The sequence below is a fragment of the Papio anubis genome, chromosome 4 (genome assembly GCF_008728515.1).
Source record: "Papio anubis isolate 15944 chromosome 4, Panubis1.0, whole genome shotgun sequence".
Lineage (NCBI taxonomy): Eukaryota > Metazoa > Chordata > Mammalia > Primates > Cercopithecidae > Papio > Papio anubis.
This window is the reverse complement of record NC_044979.1, coordinates 81404963-81420856: the sequence shown is the minus strand read 5'-3', so window position 1 is coordinate 81420856 and position 15894 is coordinate 81404963. Positions and strand designations below refer to the sequence as shown.

Below are 15894 nucleotides of genomic sequence, written 5' to 3'. Positions count from 1 at the left end.
CAGAAGTCTGGAGTTTAATTTTTCCAAGTGTCAAATTCTGTGTTGAACTGCTGAAAATTTTAATATCCTAATTGTGAAGTCATTCATTTCATTCCAGCATCCTCAGAAACCATACGTTGCTACAAGATGCTAGCAGTTTATTTAGCCTTAAAACATTCTAAATGTTTTTCTATCTTTCCACCCCCATGGTTGTTTGGTGTTAATTGCCCTAAAAAATGATCTGAGCAGAGAAGGCAGAGGAATGCTTATCTAGCAGTTCACCAGTAGCATTAAGGGTTTTAATGGTGCTAGATAAACATGACAGGCAATTATTGAATGTTGTCAGACATTGGAAAATAAAATTGAGATGCTAGGCAATATACGCTTTTGCAGTTTTATCTTTATCTCAGTTTCTAATTTGTATCTTTTAACAGTTTAATAGGCTGAATTTTATTCGAGAGATGTTTTCTGGAATATGCTATTGGAAAATCAGACATAAAAGTTTTATATCTCCTTCCTTAATAACACAATGTGAATCATGAAGTCATACATGTTAAATCTTACTAAAGCCATAATATTTCAATCAAAAAAAGAATTTCCATTTATCTGTTACTCTGTGAGGTAGTGACATGAAAGACCACCATGTGCTTCTATTTTCAGTTATAATTACTGAGCTGAAAAAGGCCAGAAGTTTACTTTCGAGGGACATTTTGCAGTTTATCAAGGTGGCAGAATGCAATTCTTCTAAAAATATTTCAATAACTTATTACCTTTGAAATACTAGTGCTCTTTTGCCAGAGCCATTGATAATATTTGGAAATGATTTGGATGGTTTTTAATTCACTGTAATCTTATAAATATTATTAAATAATCTGGTCATAATGCTATTGATTTGGAAATGACTTTAGATACTTTTAAAGTTTGATTCCATTTATTAAACTATTATATATTTAAAGAAAATAAATTATTACTGGCCCTAAAATAAGAAGAGTTCTTTTTAGGCATCTCTTACTATTTTAGGTCAATTAATTTACTGCCTGAACTGTTAGAAAAAGGGAATGGAATTTGAAATATATTTCAACTCAGAATCATGAAGGGGCTTATTTCTCCACCCCAAAGCATAAAGTCAAAATGTAAGATTTAAGTAGATCACTGCAATCTATTTTAAAATTTCAGTAACACTACTCTGAAATATTCCTTTAGTTCTTTGTTGGACTTTCCTCTGGATCATTATTGATACTCCAAAAGCCATCTTGAATATATGTGAAGTTACATTAGAAACTTAGCACTGGCATCTTCTTTCTGTCTTCTATGTCTCACAACAAACAAAATCCCAACTCTGCCACATCTGCCCTCCAGAAGATTATCTGGGACTAATCCCCACTTTCAGAACTTTTCATTGTATCCTAACCTTCATGCCAAATTTGTGATCCTATTTTTTAAAATTTATTTTATACTTCATTTACAATGGATGATATGATACACATACCATCCAATTTATCAATTTCTCTCCTAGGAGTATACCAAACAGAAACGCATACATATGTCCATCAAAAAACACATTCTAGAATATCCATAGCAGCAGTGTTAACAATGGCCCCATATTGAAAACTACCTACATGCCTACCAACAATAGAATGAATAAATAAGCCATAGTATAGTCACACAATAGAATGTTACACATCAACTAGAATAAACAGTATTCAGCAATATGCACCAATATAGATGAAATGCACGTCACAACGTAGAGTGAAAAGGCTAGCACAAATGGATATACACTATATGATTCTATTTACATGAAATTTTTAAAAAGTAAAACTATTCTACACTGCGAGTAGTCAGGATAGTGGTTGCTCTTCTAAGAAGAGGTAGTGGCTGGAAGGGAATACAGAGGAGAGTTCTGGACTATTTATTTCATGGGTGTGTTCAGTGAAATTTACATCTATGGAAAATGCACTTTCGTGTATGAAGACTACAATACAAAGGTTAAAACAAATATCTCTGACAAATGTATAGGAGATATTACATAAAAAGATATGCCAGAAATCTATCTTCCATTTTTTTGGTTCTGCCTGTATCTTACAGTAGCTCTTCCTAACTTAAGTCCTACACAATCACACACACAAATGATTGAAAGTAAAACTTGTGAAACCTGAGTAAGCATGATGGATTATATTAATGTCAGTAACTTGAGAGTGGTGGAAGCTTGTATTTTTAACATGTGTCTCAGGTAATTTATGATTAGGCAAGGCTAGGAAATACTATATAGTAAATTAGTATTTTAACACTTTCAGTACAGGACAGTTGGGGCACAATCTTATAGATTAAATTTGCCATTTTGGTTTAAAGGTGGTCTGACTTTCCTGTAGTTAAAGAAATTAATGCTTGTTGGTTCTTTTTAAAAACCTACCTACGCTAAAAAGAATAAAATACTTAGAAATATAATAAAATAAGTTCAAGACCTGTACACTGAAGACTATAAAACATCATTGAAAGAAATTAAAGATCTATATAAATGGAAATAAATTCCATGTGTCTGAGTTAAGACAGCAGTACTCCCAAACTGATCAACAAATTTGACACAATTCCTATCAAAATCATAGCTGCAATTTTTTGCTGAAATTGACAATCTTATTCTAAAATGTATATAGAAATTTGACTCAAAATAGCCAAATCTATCTTTAAAAGGATAAACAAAATAGGAAGACTCACACTTCTGGATTTCAGTACTTGCTACAAAGTTGCAGTAGTCAAGACTATGGTATTATCATGAAACTAGACACAGAGATAAATGGAATTTAGGGTTCAAAACAAAATCGTTACATTATGGCCAACTGATTTTCAACAAGGGTGCCAAAACAGTTCAATTAGGAAATAACAGTATTTTTCAACAACTGAAGACAGGATAACAATAACCACATGCAAAAGAATGAAGTTGGACCTCTACCTTTTATCATAAACAAAAATTAACTCAAAATGAAACATGCACCTAAATATACAAGCTAAAACTATAAAATTCTCATGAGAAAACACAACTCTAAACCTAGATGACTTTGATTTCAGTAGTGGGTTCCTAGATATAATACCAAAGCAGTAACAACCAAGGAAAAAAGACAAACTGGTCTTCATTAGCATTTAAAACTTTTGTTCTTCAAGGAACACTACAATTTTAAAAAAGAGACAATAACAAGTTTGACAAGAATTCATAGAAATTGGAACATGCATACATATCTTGTGGAATGTAAAGTGGTGCAGTCATTTTGGAAAACAGTGACACTTCCTGAAAAAGCTAAATGGGTTACCACATGACTGAGCAATTTCACTGTAATGTATATATTCAAGGGAATTGAAAATGTATGCCCACACAGAAGCTTGTAAACAAATGTTCCTAGCAGCATTATTCCTAGACAAAAAGTGAGAACTCGAATGTCCATTAACTGATGAGTGGATAAACAATGTGAAATGTCCATACAATGAAATATTATTCAATCATAGAAAGGACTGAAGAACTGAACTGATACATGCTATAACATAAATGAACCTTGAAAACATTGTACTAAGTGAAGGAAGCCAGCCAGGCGTGGTGGTTCACACCTGTAATCCCGATACTTCGGAAGGCCAAGGATAGCTTGAGGCCAGAAGTTCTAGACCAACCTGAGCAACACAGTAATACCTCATCTCTATTAAAAAATATGAAAATCCGCCTGGCATGATGGTGAGCACCCTTAGTCCCAGCTCAGCTACTTAAGAGGCTGATGTAGGAGGATCTCTTGAGTGCAGGAGGTCAAGGCTGCTGTGAGCTATGATGACACCACTGCACTCCAGCCTGGGTGACAGAGTGAGACATCATCTCTAAAACAAAATAGAAATAAGATCACGTAATGTTTTATTTCATTTATACAAAATGTCTAGATTAGGCAAATTCATAGAGATAGAAAGCAGATTTATGGTTGGCAGGGGATGAGGAAGGGGAAAATAGGAAGTGGCTGCCAGTAGCCATAGGGTTTATTTTTGGAGTAAAACAGATATTCTAAAATTAGATGGTGGTGATGGTTGCACAACTCAGCAAACATACTGAAAACCAAAACATGAGATTATTTTTATGGAATTTGAATTATATCTCCATAAATTTTTAAAAATCTACCTAGAGTTGCCTAGTATCAACTGTTTACATTAGAATCATTGTCAAAATCGAATCTCTGCTGTTGAGATAAAATGGTAAGGCAGAGTGTTTTCCTGTACCAAGAACACCCTCTCTCCACATTCAGACTATTGTAGAGGACAATCGTGTATTTCATTCTTGACTAGAGGAATTTTGCTGTTTTCACATGTTTGCCTTGAGAATAATAGTGTTTAATTTGTATTGTGAAATGGCAAGTTTGCAGTTAAGAACTATTCAAAGATAGAATACTCCCATTTCCCAAAACAAATCTGTGCACTATTAACTGAATTGGTTGGGTGATTTGATGGAATGAGTACTGGATCAGACGTCAGAAAACTTTTCCCCATCCCTTACTGTGTAACCTTGGACTCAGTCAGTCTTCACTCTGCATTTGTTTTCTTATCTGCCTGTTAGAATATCAATACTTGCACAATTCATACATAAGATTTTCAAGAGAATCAAATGGATATAAGATGTGAAGGTGCCTTGAAAGTGACAGCATATAAAATATGAGACATTACTTAACATCCTTCGTTTTTCTTCAGACTTTATTTTCAAAGGAGGAGAAAAACAAGATGCTAAGTTAAATGGTTCCTTTTGGGTACTGAGTGAAAGGGACTGGGATTTCTTAAGAAAGAATGTTGCCTGGACTCAGAACCCTGAACTTGTGTGACATTAACAGATAGGGTTTTACAGAAAACTGTTATAATTTTTTAATGTATCATTCTGTCAGCATGAGAATGATATGGCAGCAGACAGGTTATTGTCAATTAAACACGAGCTGTCAGTCAGAAATGTTGAAATATGGTGAGCATGAATCCTAAGCAGACCACATGGCAGCTGCTCAACTGTTATTTTAACAGAGTCACTGTATATATGTGACATTTTCCTGCAGAATTTAATTTAAGTCCCTAACAACGGAGACACCTCTGCATTTGCATGCTGCTGTCAAGTCAGTCTTGGACCTTCTAAATGAGCTAGAATAGTGGGTGGTAGTGGGAGAGTGACAGGTAGAGGAGATGACTCTTGTCTCATTTTCCTTCACTCAGGTTACATTGAAGAGGCCTGCATCATCCCCTGCCCCTCAGACTGCAAGCTCAGTGAGTGGTCCAACTGGTCGCGCTGCAGCAAGTCCTGTGGAAGCGGTGTAAAGGTTCGTTCTAAATGGCTGCGTGAAAAACCATATAATGGAGGAAGGCCTTGCCCAAAACTGGACCATGTCAACCAGGTATTTTCTATCATTGACAGTGTTTAGATATTGTTGAGATTCACAATGATCTGATTTTTTTCTCCAAAATGGAGAAGAGTAAATAATACCTATTGAATAAAAAATTGACCCATTTTTACCATTAGAATGCCTGAATAAATATACATATGTTCTTAAAATTTCAAATTAGACATATTATCTCTGTATTCCCTGGAGATTCCATACCTTGCAAGTATATGAATATGTATATAATTCAATGGAGAGAAAAATGACACCTATCTTTGAAATAATGTCAAGGTATTTAATCTATCATAAGATTGTATCTAACATGTAGGCTGAGATTATCTCATTCTTATAGTTTCCCCAGACTGTCAGAAAAGACATCTCAATTACCAACTACTTAAATTAAAATCAAAGAAATAATATGGATTTGGGTCTAAAATTAGGAAAAATATATACTGTTTGTTTAAATGTGTTTGATATAAAACAAATTGAGAAAAACAACTACAAAGATGGCCTCAAAGTCACTATAAGTATGTTATCAATTTACTGATTGACCATTTTCAGTTTTATTTGGAACTCTGACTTTTGATGCATTCTTTCTTACCTGCTGTTAATAGTTGTTATTCTGTTCTATTAGAAATAAAAAGAAAAAAGCCTAATGGAGGAATTGTGACTAATTTAAATGAAATGTACCCTAATCCGACAATTATTACCATGTTTGGCCTACAGGTGAATTAACAAAGAATAATTTCATGTATTATGTGTGGGTGTTAAGTTGTGTATTTGAATTTAAATCACAACCAAATGAATCAAGTCCTTAGATATGTAGAACTGTTTCACACATATATAGACTCATTTTAATCTCTAAACACACTGCTTATCTGTATACATACTTTACTTCCCAGATTGACATAGCTTTGTTCATAATAAAAGTACATTGTAGAGAAAACAGAAAGACCTTTGGAATTAAGTAAATTAAGATGAAGATCGTGAAAAATTAAATTCTATAATAAGTACTCTAAAGAGTCTTGATTATTCCCCAAGTGAAGTTGCTGATTTTATCTTTAGGTGCAATGGAGGGTAAATAACACACTCCCTTGCTGCCATCTACTGGTAGTTTAGCTTCCCTGTCACAGAGCATTTTGTGTTTCTAAGATGCTAAGGAAATTTCCAAAGAAGAAAATTCAGTTCAGCAACTATAATTATATAACTGTAAAACAGAATAACTGAACTAAAATGTTTATAATACAAAAGAATATTTCTCTACACATTTTGAAACCTTGAATTTTCAGTAGCAAATTTAAATTTTGATAAATTATGTATGATTCACAATCCTAATAAAGAGAAATTCTCCACGTACTCATACCTATTTCACTTTAGCATGTATGTGTGCACCCAGTCAGATATGCAATTAAAATCTGTGTTTGCCTCAGATTTTCCTTAAGTGTGAATTTCAAAAGGTTCAAAACCTCAGGCCAAGTTGTCTTTGCTATTACTAGTGTTTAGCCTAAACCATTTGTCACTTTCCAACTCTAATATATTCTGATGCAGTTTGACAGGGGTATTGTGACTTGGTATCAGTTGACTGAAGGCTTATTGAGACATTAACAACCGAAAAATCAAAGCAAAAACAAATAATACATTTTTGAACATTTGAGCATAAATATTCTGCATAAAAATAGAAACTTTTATGAATTTGTGTATTAGTGAGATGTTTAGGGAAAATAAAAATGTAAAGATTTGTGTTAATGTTGAAAATTTTAAATTACATAGATGTTTACTACAATTATACATTCCTCAGTAAAATAATCAGAAGCCTGTTGGCTTGAAAACGGTCTCTAAGTTTCTATTTTTCTAGCTGAGGAAGGAAGTACTCAAATCCTCATTTTCTACAAAACAGCTGAACTAATTAAGGTAAATCAATGGCTAGATCAAGCTACAAATATACTGATAGACAATAGTCCATTGACAAGTTGGATCACAAGTTATTTGCATCATATATCAATTTCCCATGCTATGTATTCTGAGGTCAACTCCGTTTTCCAAGATTTCTCCATCCTGCCCATCTAATTTTTTCATTGGCTCTGCTATTTACAATACTCATTTGTGTGTCTTACTTTTCAACAATAATAAGTAGTTGTGTATTATCTCCTATGACCTAAGAAAAATGTTCTAATATTTTACCAAAAAAGTAGGTTTTTACATTTAAGTAGTAATACTTGAAACTTACCACGAGTTCTTCTCATAGCATACTGACGTTTTCACCTATCTTGTTTCATTTTTCATCATTCCTGTTGAACACCACTCCAGGCACAGGTAAGAACTCTTAAAACTCATGGTTCTTAATAGAATGCTTCTTTTCTAAAATTTCCTGGTTTCTGAGAACACATTTCTCTTCTTGCCTTGTCTTTTATGTTTTACAGGGAGAAAATATCACATTTTCCATTAAAGAATTTTTTCTATAGCTGTTTTCTTTTTCTTTTATATCATAGTTACCTGTGTTCCTGTATTTCATATCCCTCATTGTAATATTAAGGACTGAGGTGGACAAGAGTTGGGAAGAACAAGTTTCACGTCGCTAATCTTGATAGGCAGTGACACCCGTTATTAATGGTCTTGTGCTTTTCAGAGGGAGAAGGAAAAAGTGCAAGTGGACTGAAAATGGGTGGGTTGGAGATTGTTCTGAACTGATCGGTATTCACTTCAATACAGGCGATTAAAATAAAAGCCATCAAAGGATTAGGAAGAACAGCATTTCTCCTTCGGTTTTTCTTTTCACCATGAGTTGTAGGGTAATGTTTTATCCTGTGCTATTTAGTTCTATTTTAATACAGCATCTAAATGTGAATGTAATCACTTATGGCAATCATTGCAGAATTTGACTCCAACAGTGCATTTTTTATTCTTCTTTGAGACAGGTCCACTTTATTCACTTTACTTAGGTTTTTAGTGCACTAAAATTGGCACAAAAGAATGGCTCCAAAGGGCTATTTAAGTCTATCTTTTCTAGAATTCATCCCATAAAAAGCTATAGTTTCTCTCTTCTCTCTCTCTCTCTCTCTGTCTCTTCAAGAAGTGTGTGTGTGTGTGTGTGTGTGTATAAAATAAAGAATAGAGTTGTACTATCATAGATTAGAAAAATACTTTCAAAGAATTTAATGCCTGAGTCAGCTTGGTTGCAGTGGATTAAGTGTCATTTATTTCCTTTATTTAGTCATTCTTCTCTTGAAAAAAGAACATAATTGGTTCATTGTACTAAAAACCCTGAGACCAAGCACACCACCCCAAATGTGGGACTGAAAGGCTTTATGGACCCTGGAGCAGAGACAAATTGCTTTGTTTCATGTGGCCCTCGCTGCTTGGGGTTGTAGACCAATATCAGACTCTGCTTCCAATCCTTAAATGATTGAGGATTCATTTTAAGATGGCTTTATTTCATATTGTTTATCTTTTAAATTTAGTTTCCCATATGATACACACCAAAAATGTAAATTCTCATCATGATTTATACTTATCTGGAAAATAGGTCAAATTGTATTTATTTGGAAAACAGCTATGTTTTATACATATTTAATTCATCAATTCATTGTTCATTCAATCATTCTGCAAATCCCTGTTGAGTACCTAACATGTGAGCACCCTGGGCTAGTATTGAAGTCACACAAAACTGTAAATTACACAGATGGTCCAGAAAGTTACAATACAGTGTGTTAAGGGTCAGCACAGGAAAATATGTAACCTTTCTAATGTGATCCAGTTGATCGGATTCACACCTGCAGCGTAATAGCAGAGCAACAGAATACAACATGGTTAGCCCTATCCTTTACTGCTAGAACTCTTGAGTTCTCTCTATTGCAATGTTAGAATAAGCCATAAAGGAGGGGAATGGAAGTAGCTTAACAGTGAAATGATTGTGTTATAGTGTGGAAGTCTTCTTGCTCACTCTTACCAGATTCCCTGAGATTGCTGAGAGCCATGTGTGTTTCAGGTGTATGAGGTTGTCCCATGCCACAGTGACTGCAACCAGTACCTATGGGTCACAGAGCCCTGGAGCATCTGCAAGGTGACTTTTGTGAATATGCGGGAGAACTGTGGAGAGGGCGTGCAAACCCGAAAAGTGAGGTAAGACAAAGCCTAATTACACAGAGAAGCAAGACACAAAACCATCTCCCAATTGCACATGTGCCAACACAACTGTTCACTCCTCCCCAGTCTTCTGGATAAAATTGTCTGCAGTTTTGCTTTTAGGGAATCTGTGTTCATGGAAAACTCTAGGAGAATCTGCTTCAAGCAGCAGTTTATTCTATTCTGGCCTTCTGATTTAGGAAGCTTCACTTCAAATACCCTTAAAGAGAAGGAACAGCGTATTCAATCTGAACTAATGCAGATTTTCAACCCCAATAACTTTTTTGCTTAAAAGCCAAATATATGTCCAAGTTCATTTTTAAAATAATCTGTTTTAAACTCTTGCTCTTTTGTATCAAACTGGCTAACAGAATACTATCCTGTTATCCAGGGAGCTTTCTCTGAAACCCCCAGCTAGTTCCTGCCTGTCACTTGTTCTTCTGTAGCTACACTGGTCAATAGGATAGCCACTAGCTGCACTAACTCAATTTAAATTTAAACAAATTAAGATTAAATTAAATTAAAAATTCATCTCCCCAGTCACACTAGCCATGCCTCAGAGCTCCATAGCCACATGTGGCTGGCAGCTATCTGTTGGACAGCACAGACATAGAGTATTTTTTCGTCATGGCAGAAAGTTCCATTGGACAGGGTTGTTCTATTACACTCCATATACTCCTCACTGTATTGAAAAGACCCCTCTTCATGTCTATCCCTATAATAAAACTATAAATTTCTTAAAACAGAGAACCCACCATATTCATAAGAATTCCCTACTGCCTAACACTAGATTGATACTCATTAAATTTTCCATACAGCATTTATCACATGATCCTTAAGGGCTGTAGAACTCTGTGAAACAAGTGCATGAGGTTTTATCACCTCCATTTTGTAGATTAGATTCCCAAGTACTAAATAACGTACCAAGAACACCCATCTATTAAAGTGGCAGCATTGGAATTCAAACCCATGTCTCCCTCCACTCTTTTTAAATACACTGGTTTCTTTTAACCCTTCTCAGTAACACCCAGGAAAGACAAATATAAGAACATCCAGCACACAGCAACCCAAGTTATGAAGAAGTTCATTCTTACCCATAACCCAACCTTTCATGCATTTAAGATTGATATGTTTTAGTCTACTTCAGTAGGAAAGCAGAACAAGTTAATATTTGTTTTACCATATAAAACCTTTGATATGAGCCTGTATATAATTTATGTCTAATAAAAAGTTTTATATTTCTTTTTTCAAAAGCCCATCTGAACTCTCAATTTATTTTTTCTCTGAGGACCTTAATATAGGTAGACTGGGAATGGGGAAGATGTAGAGAGGTAATGAGTAGATAGGGACACAGAAAAAAGAAGAGATTCTGTTTTCCACTATTCTCCTTTCAAGTTATTTTTTTCTTCAAAATTAAAAAATATTACATTAAGACTTTGATCAGGTTTGTTGTTTCATTAGTAAAAAAAAATTATAGGCCAGGTGCAGCAGTTCATGCCCGTAATCCCAGCACTTTGGGAGGCCGAGGAAGGCAGATCACATGATTAAGAAATCAAGATCATCCTGGTCAACATGGTGAAACCCCATCTCTACTAAAAATACAAAAATTAGCTGCGCATGGTGGCACACACCTGTAGTCCTAGCTACTCAGGAGGCTGAGGCAGGAGAATTGTTTGAATCCCGGAGGTGGAGGTTGCAGTGAGCTGAGATGGTGGTGCTGCCCTCCAGCCTGGCCACAGAGCAAGACTCCATCTCAAACAAAAAAAAAATTTATAATAAAAGAACTACTGGGTGGTTTTCTTCAGCTTCCCCTTCCACTGTCTGTGTACATGTTACTTTTTTTTTTTTTTTTTTTTGCTTTGTAAATAGATACTCTTAACATTTCCAAACACATTCTAAACAAAGTAACTTTTCAGATCAATTTATTTTTTTAGTAAACAACTTTAATGCAAATAGAGAAAAGAGGTCAGTATTGATTGCGATCTCTAATCATGTAATGATGTTTCTGTTTGTTACTGATTGAGTAGTACACCTCCCTTAAATTATCTTCTGCTAATGAAGGTCAAAATGTCCTGCTTCAATGCAAGTGTTGGGTGACATTTTCAGGATAGATGGGTCTATAAAAAAGGAAGTTTAAATGTATTCAATTACACTCTTCCTCTTTAAGGATGTTATAGCCTATCAAGGAGTGGTGGTAGAAGTGGTTTGCCTTGGTAGGGAAGGATATTTTTTTCACTGACTTTTTCTAGAATTGCCAGCACATAGTGATAATAAAAAACAGACAGATTTAGTTATTGTTGCTTTTTAAATCTATGCAGAAAATACACTCTCTTATTACCACACCTATGATGGACTTCTGACTTCACCGTTTGCCTACAACTTGGTTCTACACCATGTATCTCTAATATAGTTCAGTTTTCTCACAGTATAATTCTTGCTCCTTGAAAGAAAGACCAAGAATTTGAAGAAAGCAAAGGAATTTAAATTCCCTTCTTTGGGCTTAAAACTTGATCCAAATATTCTGTATTCTAGGGTGATTATAAAAATTTTTAATGCAAAATAACAAAAATAAAGCCTGTTAAGTAGCCTGAATGCTACAACAGGAACATTTTAGCAATTGTGGCACATTTAAGCAATGGAATTCAAATGTAGACATTAAAATATATCTTAGAAAAATAGTTAATGACAAGAAGATGATCATAATATATTGTAGATTTTTTAAATGGTACAAATAGGTAAAATTTGCTTCTATTTTTAAAATGAAAATATATATTTAAAGTAATAGTCGATTAATATAGTCTGTTACGAGTGGTTATCTCTGATGAAATTGTGGAAATTTTTATTCTTATTTTCTTAAAATGAGTATATTACTTGTATAACAAAAAATAAAAGGAAGAGAGATGTATTCGTCTGTTCTCACAGTGCTATACAGAACTTCCTGAGACTAATTTATAAAGAAAAGAGGTTTAATTGACTCACAGTTCCACAGGCAGTACAGGAGACATGGCTAAGGAACCTTCAGGAAACTTACAATCATGACAAAACGGTGAAGGAGAAGCAAGCACGTCTTCACATGGCAGCAGGAGAGAGAAAGGGTGAAGGGGGAAGTGCCACACACGTTACAAACAACCAGGTCTCATGAGAACTCATTCACTATCATGTGAACAGCAAGGGGAAAATCTGCCCTATGATCCAATCACCTCCTACCAGGTCCCTCCCCCAACATGAGATTTGGGTAGGGGCATAGAGCCAAATCATATCATTCCACCCTGGCCCTTCCCAAATCTCATGTACTTCTCATATTTCAAAACACAACCATACCTTCCCAACAGTTCCCCAAAGCCTTAACTCATTCTAGCATTAACTCAAAATTTCAAATCCAAAATCTCATTTGAGACAAGGCAAGTCCCCTCTGCCTATGAACCTGTAAAATCTAAAACAAGTTAGTTACTTCCAAGATACAATTCCCCCATTCCAAATGGGAGATATTGGCCAAAACAAAGAGGTTTCAGGCCCCATGCAAGTCCAGAACCCAGCAGGTCAGTCATTAAATTTTAAAGCTTCAAAATAATCTCCTTTGACACTGTGTCTCACATCTAGGCCACAATGACACAGGGGTGGGTTCCCAAGGCCTTGGGCAGCTTGACCCCTGTGGCTCTGCAGGGTACAGTCCCCAAGGCTGCTTTCATGAGCTGGCATTGAGTGTCTATAGCTTTTCCAGGTGCACAGTGCAAACTGTCAGTCCATCTGTCATTCTGGGGTCTGGAGGACTGTGGCCCTACTTCCACAGCTCCACTAGACAGTGCCCCAGTGGGGACTCTGTCAGTGGGGGGACCCAACCCCACATTACCACTTCACACTGCCCTACTAGTGAAGGCTCTACCCCTGCAGCAGACTTCTGCCAGGACATCCATGCATTTCCATACATCCTCTGAAATCCAGGTGGAGGCTCCTGAGCCTGAACTCTTAGCTATTGTGCACCCACAGGCCTAACACCATGGGGAAGCCATAAAGGTTTTGGGACTTGATGGTTCCTCTAATTCATCCTCTAATTCAATAGCCTGAGCTGTACCTTGGCCCCTTTTAGCCATGGCTGGAGCTGGAGAGACTGAGTTGCAAGGTGCCATGTCCTGAGGCTGCACAGAGCAGTGGAACCATGAGCCTGGCCCACAAAACAAAATTTCCCTCCTAGGCCTCTGGGCCTGTGATGGGAGTGGCTGTCATGAAGGTATCTGAAACATCTTGGGGACATTTTCTCCATTGTCTTGGCTACTAACATCTGGCTCCTCTTTACCTACACAAATTCTTGCATCTGGCTTGAATTCCTTCCAAGAAAATGGGTTTTTCTTTTCTACCACATGACTGGGCTGCAAATTTTCTAAACTTTGTGCTCTTCTTCCTTTTTAAATGTAAGTTCCAGTTTGGAGTCATTTACTTGTTTATCCAAATAAGTTAGGCTTTTAGAAGCAGCCAGGCCACATCTTGAATGTTTTGCTGCTTAGAAATTTCTTCCGCCAGATACCCTAAGTCATCTCTCTCAAGTTCAAAGTTCCACAGATCTCTAGAGCAGGGGTACAATGCCACCCATCTCTTTGCTAAAGTATAGCAAAAGTGAGCTTTATTCCACTTCCTAATAAGCTTGTCATCTCCATCTGAGAACACCTCAGCCTGGATTTCACCATCCATATTTCTATCAGCATTTTGGTCACAACCATTCAACAAGTCTTTAGGAAGTTCCAAACTTTCCCTCATCTTCCTGTCTTCTTCTGATCCCTCCAAACAGTTCCGACCTCTGTCCATTACCCAGTTCCATAGCTGATTCCACTTTTTCAGGTATCTTTACAGCAATGCTACACTTCTCTTGTACCAATTTTCTATATTAGTCTGTTTTCACACTGCTATAAAGAACTACCTGAGATGGGGTAATTTATAAAGAAAAGAGGTTTACTCAGCTCACGGTTCTGTGGATTGTATAGGCTTCTGTTTCTGGGGAGGTATGAGGAGACTTACAATCATGGCATAAGGGTGAAGGGGAAGAAAGCACATCTTCACTTGGTGGCAAGAGAGAAAAAGCAAAGGGGGAGGTGCTGCATACTTTTAAACCATCATATCTCATGAGAACTCACTATCATGAGAACAGCAAAGGGACCATCCACCCCCATGATCCAGTGACCTCCCACCAGGCCCCTCCCGCAACACTGAGAATTCCAATTCAACAGGAGATTTGGGTGGGGACACAGAGCCAAATCATATCAAGAGAAATCTTTGAAAATAAAGATTTATGTACATAACTGCCTAATAGAGTGTTGGATATCTGTTCTTAACTCTGGATCAATAGGTAATTCTACAAGTTGATCTTTGCATATAGCGACAGTACCTACCCAAATGTAATCTATTCTTAGGAGCAAATCCAACTTTTGAGCACTGAAATGCCCTGTCTGCAACATGTTGTCTCTAAGCTGCTGTCAACAGAACATTTTTAAAATGATATTGAAGGTAGAAATTTTTCCTGGGAAACTCAAATTCTCCCAAAAATATTCATAATTTTTTTTTTCAACAATGAAATCATATCAATATCTAATTTGCATATTTTTGTGATTGCTTTTTATGTATGTATCCAGTGTACAAAAAAAAAAAATGCATAGGTATTTGCATATTTTTTCAGGCTACAGGCCCATTAAGACATGACCAACAACACAGCTTTCCAGTGTTTGAATGTATCCCACAGGGAAAGGACATTCCTCTTAAGTTCAGCAACATTGCATAGCAAGGGGACCCTGTAGAGTAGATTTGTGAATGTTCCTGCTGATTGTAAATCCCTGAGAAAAGTTGGGATGCCAGGTATCACTGGCAATTTAATTCAACTGATATTTTAATACATGACACTAGGTTTGAGAGACTTGAGAGTTCAAGCCTTCCTTTTTAACTCCTGAAATGCAGTTCTCTTCCTGAATCCATTAAGTTGGCTGACCTTTTCCAAGTTATGCATGAGAGAGAAAGGTTTTCTCTCCTGCTATAATATTTAAGTGCCCAGAGAGATTATTTACTATGGCAAAAGTGAAGTCTGATACTAGCCATGTTAATTAGATTCCCAAAAGATGAATAAGGAGCCCTTCATGACTGCTTACAGGAGAATAAAATGGAACACAAACTAACAATTTTTTTAAGTCAAGTAGTAGGAAAATCCAAATAACCATATTTAGAGAACCTATGCTATACCTATTATAATTGTCTTTTCACTTCTCACTTTCGTTTAAGATTCAGAGCAGAAGGGAGGCTAAAATTACTTTTAAAATGACAAAATGAATTGATAAATGCCTCTAGTTGTTTTCACAAACAATGAAATCTCCCACTTAGAGATTTCAGTGTGCCTGGTCTTTCATCACATATAAATCAACTAACTCTACCTTCTCTATGA

General features: G+C 36.0%; 1 protein-coding gene across 3 annotated transcripts in view; it reads left to right on the top strand.

Moving 5' to 3' along the window:
• The window catches only part of THSD7A (thrombospondin type 1 domain containing 7A), a 513627-nt gene that overhangs the window by 439649 nt on the left and 58084 nt on the right, over window positions 1-15894 (top strand). For all 3 annotated transcript variants that reach the window (XM_017956915.3, XM_017956916.3, XM_017956917.3), the window contains exons 14-16: window positions 5191-5369; window positions 7662-7667; window positions 9340-9473. In XM_017956915.3, coding sequence (XP_017812404.2) covers window positions 5191-5369; window positions 7662-7667; window positions 9340-9473 — 319 coding nt within the window. The remainder of the gene's footprint in view (window positions 1-5190; window positions 5370-7661; window positions 7668-9339; window positions 9474-15894) is intronic.